This window comes from Hemiscyllium ocellatum, chromosome 8, assembly GCF_020745735.1.
Source record: "Hemiscyllium ocellatum isolate sHemOce1 chromosome 8, sHemOce1.pat.X.cur, whole genome shotgun sequence".
Lineage (NCBI taxonomy): Eukaryota > Metazoa > Chordata > Chondrichthyes > Orectolobiformes > Hemiscylliidae > Hemiscyllium > Hemiscyllium ocellatum.
Window position 1 is genome coordinate 86,674,607 of NC_083408.1, and position 13,790 is coordinate 86,688,396.

At 40.9% G+C, this 13,790-nt stretch overlaps 1 protein-coding gene across 2 annotated transcripts in view; it reads left to right on the plus strand.

Annotated features, from left to right (window-relative positions):
* Positions 1 to 3,044: 3,044 nt before the first annotated feature.
* pcnx4 (pecanex 4) overlaps positions 3,045 to 13,790 on the plus strand; it is a 43,104-nt gene continuing 32,358 nt past the window's right edge. Inside the window, exons 1-3 of one of the 2 annotated variants that reach the window (XM_060829325.1) lie at positions 3,045 to 3,449; positions 8,695 to 9,435; positions 10,892 to 11,068. In XM_060829325.1, coding sequence (XP_060685308.1) covers positions 8,747 to 9,435; positions 10,892 to 11,068 — 866 coding nt within the window. In that variant the 5' untranslated portion in view covers positions 3,045 to 3,449; positions 8,695 to 8,746. The remainder of the gene's footprint in view (positions 3,450 to 8,694; positions 9,436 to 10,891; positions 11,069 to 13,790) is intronic. The other variant, XM_060829326.1, reaches the window with a different exon arrangement.

A 13,790-nucleotide genomic window follows, 5' to 3' on the forward strand; every position in this document is an offset into this window, starting at 1 on the left:
GTCCAACAAATCTGAAGCCCTCCCTCCTACACCATCTCTCAAGCCACGTGTTCATCCTGCCTATTTTTTCATTTCTACGCTGACTAGCACATGGCACTGGTAGTAATCCCAAGATCATTACCTTTGAGGTCCTCCTCTTTAACTTCTCTCCTAGCTCCCTGAATTCTTCTTTCAGGACCTCAACTCATTTGTTACTTATTGTTGGTGCCTATATGCACCAAGACAACTGGCTGTTCACCCTCCCCTTTCAGAATGCTCTGCAGCCGATCAGTGACATCCCTGACCCGAACACCTGGGAGGCAACATACCATCCGGGAGTCCTGTTTTTGGCCACAGAACCACCTATCTACTCCCCTCACAATAGAATCCCCTATAACTATGGCCCTATGAATCTTTTTCCCGCCATTCTGAACAGCAGTGCCCGCCAAGGTGCCATGATCCTGACAACTGCTGCCCTCTCCTGGTGAGCCATCTCCCCCAACAGTATCCAAAACGGTATACCTGTTTTGGAGTGAGATGACCGCAGGGGACACCTGCACCACCTTCCTACTCTTTTTCTGTCTTTTGGTCACCCATTCACTGTCTCCCTCAGCAATTCTAACCTGCGGTGTGACCAGTTCACTAAACGTGTTATCCACAACCTCCTCAGCAATGCGGATGCTCCACAGTGAGTTCATCCGCAGCTCCAGAGCCCTCATGCGGTCAAGCAAGAGCTGCAGCTGGACACATTTCTTGCAAGTGTAACAGTCAGGAATGTCAGACACGTTCCTAACTCCCACATCAAGCAAGAGGCATATGCCACGGGTCTGAAGTCCCCCGCCATTGTAAGCTTGGCTTTATATGAACTAACTAACCAATGCACTTAAATATATATGAAAAAGAAAGATAAGAAAGAAATAAAAGATGAGGGTGATGATGCCGTTCCTCATGGATTCGCTCATGGTACCTGCTCGAAGCATTCTGACATACACTTCCAGCAGGTCCTGGCAATCAAGTCCCATAGAGCAGAATAGAACTCGACTGGTAAGCCGTCACTTCCAGGAGTTTTATTCTTTTCAAAGGACTCAAGATCCTTGGTCAGCTCATCCAGAGATAGCTGTTGGTCCAACGTCTCCTGTGTTCTGTCGTCTACACCTCAGTGATAAAGGACAGGAATGACTGGGAGGCCACGCTGTCAATTGGCTTCAAGTCACACAGACTGGCATAGAAGGATTTGCTGATCCTCATGGTGTCAGCCTAAGATGACGTTACTGAGCCATCTTCCTTCAGGCTGCTGAGCACGGAGCTCTCCTTGTGCACCTTCTGGAAAAAAAAATGTGGGCATGTCTCGTCCTGCTCCATAGAGCGGACCCTAGACTGGAAGAATACCTTGAAGGCCTCTGAGACAAAGATCGAGGCTTGCTGGCCCTTCATCTCCTGGAGGTCCTCTGTGACATCGACCCCCATCGTCTGCAGCAGGAGCAATTTTGCATACTTTCCTGAAGGTTGGACAGTTTCCCCGCCTCTGTCTCGCCTCCTGAACACCTTTGAGGATGAAGAACCTCTTGATGTTCCCTTTTACAGTTTCCCACCAGTCCACTGGAGACTCAAAGAGGGGCCTGATAGTTCTCAAACCTGCATAGTGCCTCTTCAGCTGCTCAATGTTTCCTGGGATCAACAACTTTGTGTTCAGCTTCCACATTCCCTTACCAGCCAACAGCTTGTCCTGTAGGTGACAGTCAGCCAGCAGGAGACAGTGGTCAGAGAAGAATCACAATGTTTTTGTAATTTTTTTAATTTCAAAAATATACTTTATTCATAAAATTATTTCGATTTCTATACAATTGATGATGCCATACATACGTATACATTCCATTTCTTTACATACAGAGATCGGAATTAATCATTCTTATGTACAAATCTGTACATTGACTACCCAGCTATTCTGCTGAGGCATCAGCGGAGCACAATTAAATAGTGAGCCCCCTGTTCTTCTTCGGCAGGCAGATGTTACGCGGTGGTCTTTCCCCGCCGCACCTTGGCGGCAGCTGCCCCAAGCTTCAGCGCATCCTCAACATGTAGTCCTGGTCCTTGGAACGTGCCAGTCTGCAACACTCAGTCGGGGTCAACTCCTTCAGCTGGGAGATCAACAGGTGTCGGACAGACCAAAGAGCGACTTTCACCGAGTTGATGATCATCCAGGCACAGTTGATGTTCGTCTCGGTGTGCGTCCCAGGCCACAGACCATACAGCACGGGTCCCGCGTCACAGAGCTGCGTGGGGAGAAGCTCAACAAACACCACTGCATTCCCTTCAGACTTCCTTTGCATAGGCACATTCCAGAAGGAGGTGTGTGACAGTCTCGTCCCCTCCACAGCCGCTTCGAGGGCAGCGTGTGGTGGGGCAGAGTCCAGGCCTGCATAAAGGATCTCACCAGCAGAGCCCTTCTCATCACTAGCCAAGCCATGTCTTGGTGCTTGTTTGAAAGTTTTGGTGATGAAGCATTCTGACAAATGACTTTGATAGTCTGCCCAGGGAACCGCTCAATAGGATCCGCCCTCTCCTTTTCCCAAAGGTTCTCAAGGACACTACGTGCTGACCACTTCCTGATGGACTTGTGGTCAAAGGTGTTTTGTAATGTTCACCACCACCTTCGCAAGGTCACTTGGAAATGAGGGACAAGTAATCAATGTCAGTGAAACCCATGTCCCCTGAGTAAACTTTACAAATGTTTTAAGTTATATTGGGGGGGAGGGGAGAGGGAGAAATAAAATCTGAAAAGGGAATACACCAGTGAAGTTACTTAACATGATGAAGTTTAAAACATTACTACTCTAAAAGTCATGATTTGGAGATGCCGGTGTTGGACTGGGGTGTACAAAGTTAAAAATCACACAATACCAGGTTATAGTCCAACTCAGACACTCTGCATGTTTCCCCAAGCTTGTAGTGGCCAGAGTCTGAGGCTGGCGCAGGCGCCCGCACGCTTGATGACGCCATCGGGCAGATGGTGAGAGGTCAGGCACATGCGCGTTGGCGGCAGCATTCTTGGCTAAGTGGCCAATGTGTAAAATGTCCGGGGGGCGGTGCAGTAGTTGGTGTTTAATGTCGGTAGCCAGTCCGGGAGGGAACAGAGCGGGGGTCCGGCGCAGTTGTCGGAGGTATTTTAATGATCTGTGTATGTTGGGAGTTGACTGTTTACGGTCTGTGCCATAGAAACGTGTAGCGGTGATGAGGGGAGGAGGGTTCACGGCAGCTACGGCATCAAGAGTGGCCACTGAGCTGTAAGGCCAGTCTGCCCTTTACTAGGGCTGCTTCATGTTGATCAAATACAAGCTGCGAGAATCGTGTGATTTACCTGTTGCCTACTCTTCTCCGGATTGCAATGAAATTGTCGACCTCCGTGTATAATTTTGATTTACAATGCCGACTTTCACTTGGAGCGTAGTTCCGAATGACATGACTTAAATGTATGTTAATGCGTGTCTCCTTTGTCCGGTAAAGATATCTAGTTTATTAGAAAACTTAAGGTTTTTTTAAAGTTAAGTATTGTACCTAACAAGGTAATCTACAGCAGATCCTGAACTTGTAACGGTTATATCGGTTATAACAAGCTACCCTGTTTCAGTGATGGGATCTGAGTGCTCAGAAAGTTTGGGTTCAAGCTTAAGTAGCTGTTGCCATTACCCTCAACAGTACAAGAGTAGTGCAATACTTATTTCCAACTTTTGTCAGTTAAGCTTTAGATAAAGTTGCCATTGTGCTACTGGGTCATAGGGTTACTATCTCATTAGCGAGAGAGATAACTGGTGGTTTCTTAATCTGAGAATCACCAAGCCTCAGCAAGCCAAAACATTGAGGCTGGTAACCTCGGCCAATATGCAAATTGAATCCATGCTATTGGGTTCCCTGCATCTCAAGCCAGCTAGCTATTAGGTGAGCTAACTAACCCCTGTTAAGGTTTAGTAGTAAACCAAAGCATTGGCTACTTCCCAAGTCCTCTTGGCTTGTGTAAGTTTTGTGTCTTACAGAGAATGAATCAAGCAAATGAAACTTAAATTAGATCATAATTGTTTTAAAAACATATGAGGTGTGATTCATTTCTATAAATGTCAAGCAATTGGCAAACTTACATTAATTATTATATCACTAGGCAATTCAAGATGCTTTCTAGTTGGTATGTAAACGCATTAACTGGTTCCTCAATTGCTTGTTATAGCTGAGATTTGCAGAACATCAGCATTCCATGTTCATCCTTAGATTTTGCTTAGTGTTTTGATCTCAACCAATATAAAATTAGAGATGCTGAAATTGATCCCAGACTGTTGGGTAAGGAAGGAAAATTAAGTCTAGCTTCTGCATCTTGACTGCTTTTTAGTGAAGTCAAATAAACTGCATTTGAATGGAAATTGGGCTTCCTTGACTATTATATCTCCAAATTATGCATATATGGCTGAATAGCTACAGATATTGACACTTATGAAGAATACCCTCCAAAATTGAAGGAGATTGGAAAAGACAAAATAGAAAAGGAGGTTTCTCATTAAGTTTCTCAGTACTGTAATTCAACCTCTAGAATGTTTAATTTTTGGAGTTGGATAATCAGCTTTTACCATAATGAATGGTGAAGCAGGCTTAAAGGGCCAAATGACCTACTCCTCTTTCTATAAAAATTAATTATTTATGATAGAAATAGATGCAACAGCTTTCAACCATTATAGGCTGGCCTTGGGTTTTGGTTAAACATTCTTTCCAGGCTTGAATGCTGAGGATCTTCAACTCTGGTGAGGCAAATGGAAATGTCATATGGTGAGAGTCATCATGGAAATTGTGGTTTTCACCTTTCTATGGGGGAGCTGCAATACCCAGACTGTCACATAAACAATGGATAAAAAGCATAGTATAAGGCTGTAAGGTGTAGGAGCAGAATGGCATTCAACCCAGCAAGCCTGTGCCACTATTCAACGAGATCATGTCTGATCTGATAATTCTCAACCCCACTTTCCTATCTTTTTGCTATAACCCTTGATTCCCTCATTGATTAAAAATCTATCTCAACCCTGAATATACTTGATGATTCAGCCTTGAGAGCCCTCTGTAGTAAAGAATTCCAAAGATTCACTACCTTCTGAGAGAAGAAATTCCTTCTCATCTCTACTTTAAATGTGCGACTCCATATTCTGAGATTATGCCCTCTGGTCCTAGATTTTCCCATAAGAGGAAAAGTTTCCACATTTACCCTGTCAAGTCCCCCTAAACCTGTATGTTTTAATAAAGTCACAGTTATTCTCCTCAATTCTGGTGAGTTCAAGCCCGACATAATCAATCTCTCCTCCCTCAGTATTTGGTACTAAACCGGTGAATCTTGTCTGGATTGTCTCCAATGACAGTAAAGCTTTCCCTAGATAAGGGGTACACAGATATTCACAGTAATCAGGCTGTGGACTGACAAGTGCCTTGCATAGTTTTAGCAAAACCTTCCTACTTTTATATTCCATTTCCTTTAAAATTAAGGCCTGATTCCATTTGTCTTCTGCTATTATCTGCTAAATGTGAATGCTACCTTTTTGTGCCTCATGGACAAAGACTCCCAAATCCCTCTGCTCTGTAGGTTTCTGCAGTTTTTTTTCCATTTAAATATTCACTCCTCTATTCTTCCTGCCAAAAATAGGTAACTTCAAAGTTCACCACATTATATTCCATCTGCCAAATTTTTGTCCACCCATAACCTGTCTATATCCCTCTGCAGACTCCTTGTGTCATCCTCATCATTTACCTTCCCACCTGTTTTTGCATCATTAGCAAATCTGGCCATTGTGTGTTCAATTTCCTCATCTGGGTCATCAACATATACCTAAGTAATTTTGAGCACAGCAGTGATCCCTATTGCAGATCACTCATTCCAGGTTGCCATTGCTGAAAATACTCCTCTTATTCCAAGTCTTGTCTTATACGTTTGCCAGTCTTCTGCCTATGTTAATTGCTACATGCCTTCTGAAAATCCAAATATGTTAGAGCCATTACTTCCCCATAACCTATCCAGCTTCATACCTTCTCAAAGAATTTTAGTAAATTTGGCATGCATAATTTCCCCTTTATGAAGCCATGCTGATTCTGCCCGATCATATTATATAGTTCTAAATGCTGTGCTATCAAATTACAACTAATAACTGTGAGGCACAGATGGATGGAAAATAAAGTATATTTTGAAAGAATAGTGTTTGTGTCAGGTTTAGAGATACAGAACTGGCTCAAAGGTAGAAGACTGAGGGTGGTGGTGGAGGGTTGTTTTTCAGACTGGAGGCCTGTGACCAGTGGAGTGCCACAAGGATCGGTGCTAGGTCCTCTACTTTTTGTCATTTACATAAATGATTTGGATGTGAGCATAAGAGGTACAGTTAGTAAGTTTGCAGATGACACCAAAATTGGAGGTGTAGTGGACAGTGAAGAAGGTTACTTCAGATTACAACAGGATCTGGACTAGATGGGCCAATGGGCTGAGAAGTGGCAGATGGAGTTTAATTCAGATAAATGGGAGGTGCTGCATTTTGGGAAAGCAAATCTTAGCAGGACTTATACACTTAATGGTAAAGTCCTAGGGAGTGTTGCTGAACAAAGAGACCTTGGAGTTCAGGTTCATAGCTCCTTGAAAGTGGAGTCACAGGTAGATAGTATAGTGAAGAAAGCATTTGGTATGCTTTCCTTTATTGGTCAGAGTATTGAGTGCAGGTGTTGGGAGGTCATGTTGCAGCTGTACAGGACATTGGTTAGGCCACTGTTGGAAAATTGCATGCAATTCTGGTCTCCTTCCTATCGGAAAGATGTTGTGAAACCTGAAAGAGTTCAGAAAAAATTTACAAGGATGTTGCCAGGTTTGGAGGATTTGAGCTATAGGGAAAGGCTGAACAGGCTGGGGCTGTTTTCCCTGGAGCGTTGGAGGCTGAGGGGTGACCTTTTAGAGGTTTACAAAATTATGAGGGGCATGGATAGGATAAATAGACAAAATCTTTTCCCTAGGGTCAGGGAGTCCAGAACTAGAGGGCATAGGTTTAGGGTGAGAGGGGAAAGATATAAAAGAGACCTAAGGGGCAACTTTTTCACGCAGAGGGTGGTATGTGTATGGAATGAGCTGCCAGAGGATGTGATGGAGGCTGGTACAATTGCAACATTTAAGAGGCATTTGGATGGGTATATGAGTAGGAAGGGTTTGGAGGGATATGGATCAGGTGCTGGCAGGTGGGACTAGATTGGATTGGGATATTTGGTCGGCATGGACAGGTTGGACCGAAGGGTCTGTTTCCATGCTGTACATCTCTAAGACTCTAATAATGTGTGAAACATTTTGATCATGTTTGATATTATGATTACAGTAAGTCAATCTTTGAGACTTGTTGTTTTATTTGTTCATGGGATATGGATATTTCTAGCTGGTTCATTGTTTATTACCCGTCCCAAATTTAGGAGTCATTGACATTGCTATGGGTCTGTGGTCACAGGTAGACCAGACTAGGTGAGGATGGCAGACTTCCTTACTGGTCACTGGTTCCTCTCAGAACGGACACTTGTTAAAGTGTTAGATATTATGAAAATATATAAATCATTGGGGATCTTAAAAATAAACCATATTCCCACATGGAAAATCTATTACAAGGGAAAATGATCTTCAAATACAATTGGGCCATTTAGGAATGAAATCAGAAATTGCATTTTTACGCAAAAATAATGAACATTAGGAGCACGTCCTTTGATGGCCATTGTTACTGGATTAGTTGAAACATTGAAGACTGAGGTGAATTTTTGTTAGACGTAAGACAGAAGGCCCAAGTAGGCAATTGAGATTTACATCAGCCATGATTTCACTGAATGGCAGAACAGAATCCAGAGATTGAGTATATTTATAACACTGAAATAGCCTGCCTAGCACAACCGACCTGTTTTGAAGCTTATCTTCCAGGAGCAAATTATTCAAATAAAAAAGCAAATGTCTTTCAAAGCAAATAATAATTCAAACTATATTATGTTCCCCTGTTCTTATATTACTTCATGCCTGAACGTTTGAGACTCCTGAGTAGTACCTATGAATCTATTAGCAATAATTAAAAATCCATGTTTGGCAAGGGGGAGGTAAAGTGGTGATTTATAATTGTGTAGACAACTGCACAAAGTTATTCTTTGGGGGCAAGAAAGGAAAAAAAAACTAATAAAGGATAAAATATTTACATTTTAAGTGGATGCTGTGGGAGGTATTTCAAAAACATTTAATGCAACTATATGGGATTAAGAGGTTTTACTTGTACCTTAAGCAAATGATCGCTAAATACTAAGATATGTTTGTGAAGGTTATCATTCAGTATTGGTAACATCTGAAAAACAGAACGAGTTTGAAATACTAATTTAGTAAACTTGCTGCGTTACATAAATAAGTTAGTTTTTGCATTTGGGTTGCAGCAGGATCACAATAAACATGTTCTCGGTTACCGACAGCACTGAATACCTTTCAGCTTTTTTTAGGATGTTTGTACATTGAATAGTGAGTCAATATGTTTGGTAATGTTTTTTCACACACATGTTTGCCTCCACCACATGTAAATGTGTCCTGGACTGTTGCTTTGAATTGTAATGAAAACGTAATGCCAAATTTTATGTGCTTGTTTACTTGGTATAATAGTGGAGATAATGTTTATATCACTAACTGTCAAATTCTGACATTCCTAGGCAAAATCACGTTATGGAAACATTAACAAAGTAAGAATTGTGCAAAATCAGGATGGGTCCAGATGTTCCACTACTAAACGACTACAAACAGGAATTCTTTTGGAAACGGTTTCCACAGACAATACTAGGAGGACCACGCTTCAAACTTGGATACTGTGCTCCGCCTTACATTTATGTTAACCAAATTATTTTGTTTCTGATACCATGGGTTTTTGGTGGTGTAGGGACTGTTCTTTACCAACTAAATATATTAAACGATTGTTGGGCATCAGTTCTTGCTGCAGGATTGATGTTGCTGGCAGCCTTCATTGTCCAAGGCATGAGCCTTTGGGTCAGACAAAAGAATGTGACAGTTGAAATATTTCCATCTGAAAATACTTTGGCAGATGAGGATGAATTTGATTTTTCCAGCTGTGCTGGGCCAGAGACAATAAAATTTATCATACCTGGAAAAAAGTATTTAATCAATACAGTTTTTCATTCCATCCTAGCTGGAGCATTATGTGGCCTTGGAACATTTTATTTACTACCTAACAGCTTAATGCTACTATATACCAACACAGGGGCAACTTTTGTGCTCTTTGTTTTTGGTTGGGTAACAGTGTGCATTGGAGAATATTCTTTAATCATAAATACTGCAGTGGAGACTGCCACATTCCAACCACAAGATACATATGAAATCAATGCACTCACCAGACCACTTTACATTTTTCTTTTCATTGCAATGGATCTTGCTTACAGGTAAATGTTTTTTTTTAATCTTTGATTTGGTGAGGAGTTGGTTGTAGAATTACAATTGAATTAAGTGACTACATTTAAATTTTGGGTTCAGATTTTGCCTTGATTTTCAATTGTAAATTTGCATTCCAATTTTCGTGTTTTTAAAAATACCACTACTGATATGACTGGATATGTGACTTAAGTATGAATTTTTTTTCAACTTAGAAATTGTTAGAAAAAATAAGGGATTTTCTTTAGTATTAGTCTAGTTTAAATTCCGAAATGGCTTTTAGTTCCTTGCAAATTAGGGCTGTGTATTTGAAAATATTAAAATCATAGAATCCTTAGTGTGGAAGCAGGCCATTTGCCCCATCACGTTCACACTGACCTTCCAAAGAGCATTCCACCTAGACCCCCTCCCTACCCTATCCTTATGACCCAGCATTTCCTATAGCTAATCCATCTCACCTACACATCCCTGGACACTGGGCAATTTAGCATGGCCAATCCACCAAACCTGAATATAGAATCATAAAAGTTCATAGATTAGATTCCCAACAGTGTGGAAACAGGACTTTCGGCCCAACCAGTCCACATCGACCCTCCGAAGAGTAACCCACCCAGACCCATTTCCCTCTGACTAATGCACCTAGCACTATGGACAATTTAGCATGGCCAGTTCACCTGACCTGCACATTTTTGGACAGTGGGAGGAAACCGGAGCACCCGGAGGAAGTCAACGCAGACATGGGGAGAATGTGCAAACTCTACACAGACGGTTGCCCGAGGCTGGAATCGAACCTGAAATCCTGGTGCTGTGAGGCAGCTGTGCTAACCACTGAGTCACCATGCCGCCAAATCTACATAATGGAATCCCCTTCTTTGGACTGTCAGCAGAAACTGGAACACCTGCAGGAAACCTACCCAAACACAGGGAGAATGTGCAACCTCCACGCAAATAGTTGCCTAACAGTGAAAAATATTGATGGTTTGAGTTTTAGAAAGTTGAATAATTTTCATGAACTGGGGTTAAATATAAAAGGTTCAGTAAACTATCTTCATTTTCATGTTTAAGGAAAGTTTGTATATGTTGAGTATGACTCTAATTTGCAGTTGACCTAATGTTACTTGCACTAGAGAAGTGAAATTAGCCAGTCAGTTCCAAAAGAAGAGCCAGCTTTTATATCTTCTAAACATGGAGATTGATGGAATTTAGAAACCTAATTTTGTGGGTAAAGGAATTAGAATGTGTAATGTTGACTCTCTCTTCTGATTATGTATCAATAGCTTGGAATTCCATTCTTGCTCATATAAATTTATCAATATTATGTTCCAGTCTTCAGGAAATTTTAGTTACTTGTAATTAACTAATGGTAGCTTTTCTGAATCTGGATGTTGGATTTTGAATAGTGAGGTAGATAGCTGAAGTATCTTGTACAACAGTGCTTTGAAGTTAATTGACTTTTTCTTTTCTCAGACTTACAGTAAACCCAACCCTGCTTCAAATAAATCAGATTTTGCACATTATTTTTGTATTTCTGCCTGTCATCTGGGCAGTTGGTATTTTGCCTCCTGTGGATGCACTTTTCTTATGGGTTCTTGAACAAGTCTTAGAATTTGGGCTTGGAGGTTCACCCATGGCTACCAATTTAAGGTAAGATTTAAATCTTCACAAATGTAAAAATATGAAGATAAAAAGGCAGTTCTTTCATCAACTTAAAAGTTTCATGTGAATATTGCTTCATCCTGTCGTACACAGGTTATAGTATATTTTATGATGGCCATTGGATATTTGTTGGTCTTTCAGAATCCCATTCTTTCAGGACCTCGCTAATACAGCATCTTGGTGATTGTGCAGATGCCCTTTGGAGCATGTGGTTTATTGCATTCAGATTCTGCATATCAAACTGATCCTGATTCACTACACTAGTCTAATTTATAGGTTAATACTTTTAATTTTTCACTCCACATGAGAGAGCCAATATTTTGTCCCCTCTGATAAATATTCTTTCCTACTCTCCCCTTCTAAAGGCATTAATTTTTTGAGATACTTTCAGAGGCCCTTCAGTACTTTGCCAGAGTTACATTTAGTCATTTGTGTGAGACTTGAAAGTGAATGACCGTGCTGATCATTCAAATGATACCATGTACGAGCTCAATCTTGTCCTCATCTCATGTACATATGTATTTCCAGTAAGGATCAGTGGACAGTCACCATTGCAAATCTGTTTTCTAATCCAGCTGTACTAAATTTTAACTGTTGAAACCCTCTGCCTCAACTGATTGAGTAAATAATAGGCATTAAAATACAAAACTTCCTAAACTTCATGATTCATTGATGTGATATATCAGGGTTGTAAAAAATCTGCAATTAGAATTTGTAAATGTTATATAAAAAATTAGACTCCCTCTTATTTTCAAAAACTTTGTTTAGCACATTCTATGTCAATTTATATTGTTAAGGTGAGGAAAAAAATACCTGTATTTCATTACCAATTATTATCAGAGTATGCAATCTTGAAAATAATATATCATGTTCAATACGAGTAAATATCCAAGGAACTGAATCATTAAAGAAAACAAATGGCATAATGTAGACATTATTTGGAAGAATGTTCGATTGCCTCACCTTAATGTACATCTACTTCCTGAAAATGACACTACTATTGTGTTAGGTACAAAACCTTTTGTTGTCCGTTACCAAGTAATGCTTTGTAAACTCAGTTACAAATATTTTATTCGTGCAGCAGAAGATTTGTACAACGTATTTCCTGTTCTTATTTTAAAACCGGAAGTCAAAGAGACTAAAATATAGCGACGTAATTAGGCCAGTTTGCCCATCAAGTCTTCATCACTATTCGATCATGGCTGATATCATCCTTCACCCCATTTTCCTTTCTTCTCCCCTTAATCCTTGATTCCCCTTTATCAATCAAGAATCCAGCTATCTCTGCTTTAATGCACTCAATGACTTGGCCTTCACAGATTTCTATAGCAATGAATTCCACAGACTCACCTCATCTCAGTTCTAAAGGGTTGTCCTTTCATTCTGAGACTGTGCCCTAGAATCCTAGTCACTCCTACTGGTGGAAGCATGTTTTGCACATCCACTCTATTCAGGCCTCTCTGTAATTGTAAGTTTGGATGAAACTTTGCTCGCTGATCTGGAAAGTTTGTTTTCAGATGTTTCGTCACCATACTAGGTAACATCATCAGTGAGCCTCGGGTGAAGCACTAGTGGTATGGCCCGCGTGGTATGGCCCGCTTTTTATTTATGTGTTTATGTTTCCTTAGGTTGGTGATACGATAATGGTGTCATTTCCTGTACTTTTCCTCAGGGGGTGGTAAATGGGATCCAAGTCGATGTGTTAATTGGTAGAGTTCTGGTTGGAGTACCGTGCTTCTAGGAATTTGCGCATTTGTCTCTGGTTTCTCCTCGGATGGATGTGTTGTCCCAGTCAAAGTGGTATCCTTACTCATCTGTAAGTAAAGATTCTAGTGAGAGTGGGTCATGTCTTTTTGTGGCTAGTTGATATTCATGTATCCTGGTGCCTAGTTTGTCCAGTGTAGGAAAAGAACAGGAAATGACATCACCACACGAAATGGCCACCTCAGAAAATGACATCAGTGACCCAAGGAAACCTAAACATTAATAAAAAGTGGACCATACCACCAGTGCTTCACCAGATGCTCACTAATGATGTTACCTAGTATGGTAATGAAACGTCTGAAAATGAACCTTCCAGCTCAGCAAGCAAACTTACATCCAAAACCACAACCTGAGCGACAGATCTTCTCAAAACTCATTATCTGTAGGTTTCAATAAAAAAAACCCACCCCACCAATCCTTCTCAACTCCATTAAATACAGACCAAAGTCCTCAGCTATTCCTCGTATGACAAACATTTCATTCATGGGATCATTCTTGTAAGGCACCACTGGATCTCTCCAATGCCAGCAATCAATCTTTAGATAGGGGACCCAGAATTGCTGACGACATTCCAAATGCAGTCTGACCAGAGCCTTATACAGTCACAGCAGTACATCCCTGCACTGTATTCTAACACTCATGAAATGAATGCAAACATTGCATTTGCCTTCCCAATTGCTAACTGACCCTGCATGTTAACATTAAGAGAATTCTGAACTAAGACTCCCATGTCCCTTTGTACATCATTTCAAAAGCCTTTCCCCATTTAGAAAATGTATACACCTCTTCTTTCTACCAAAGTGCATAACTCTCACACTTTTTAATACATTGTTTTCCATCTGCCACTTCTTTGCCTACTCACCTTGCAAGTCCAAGTCCTTTTGCAGCCTCCTTGCGTTTTCAATACTACCTATCCTTCCACCAATCTTTGTGTCATCTACAAACT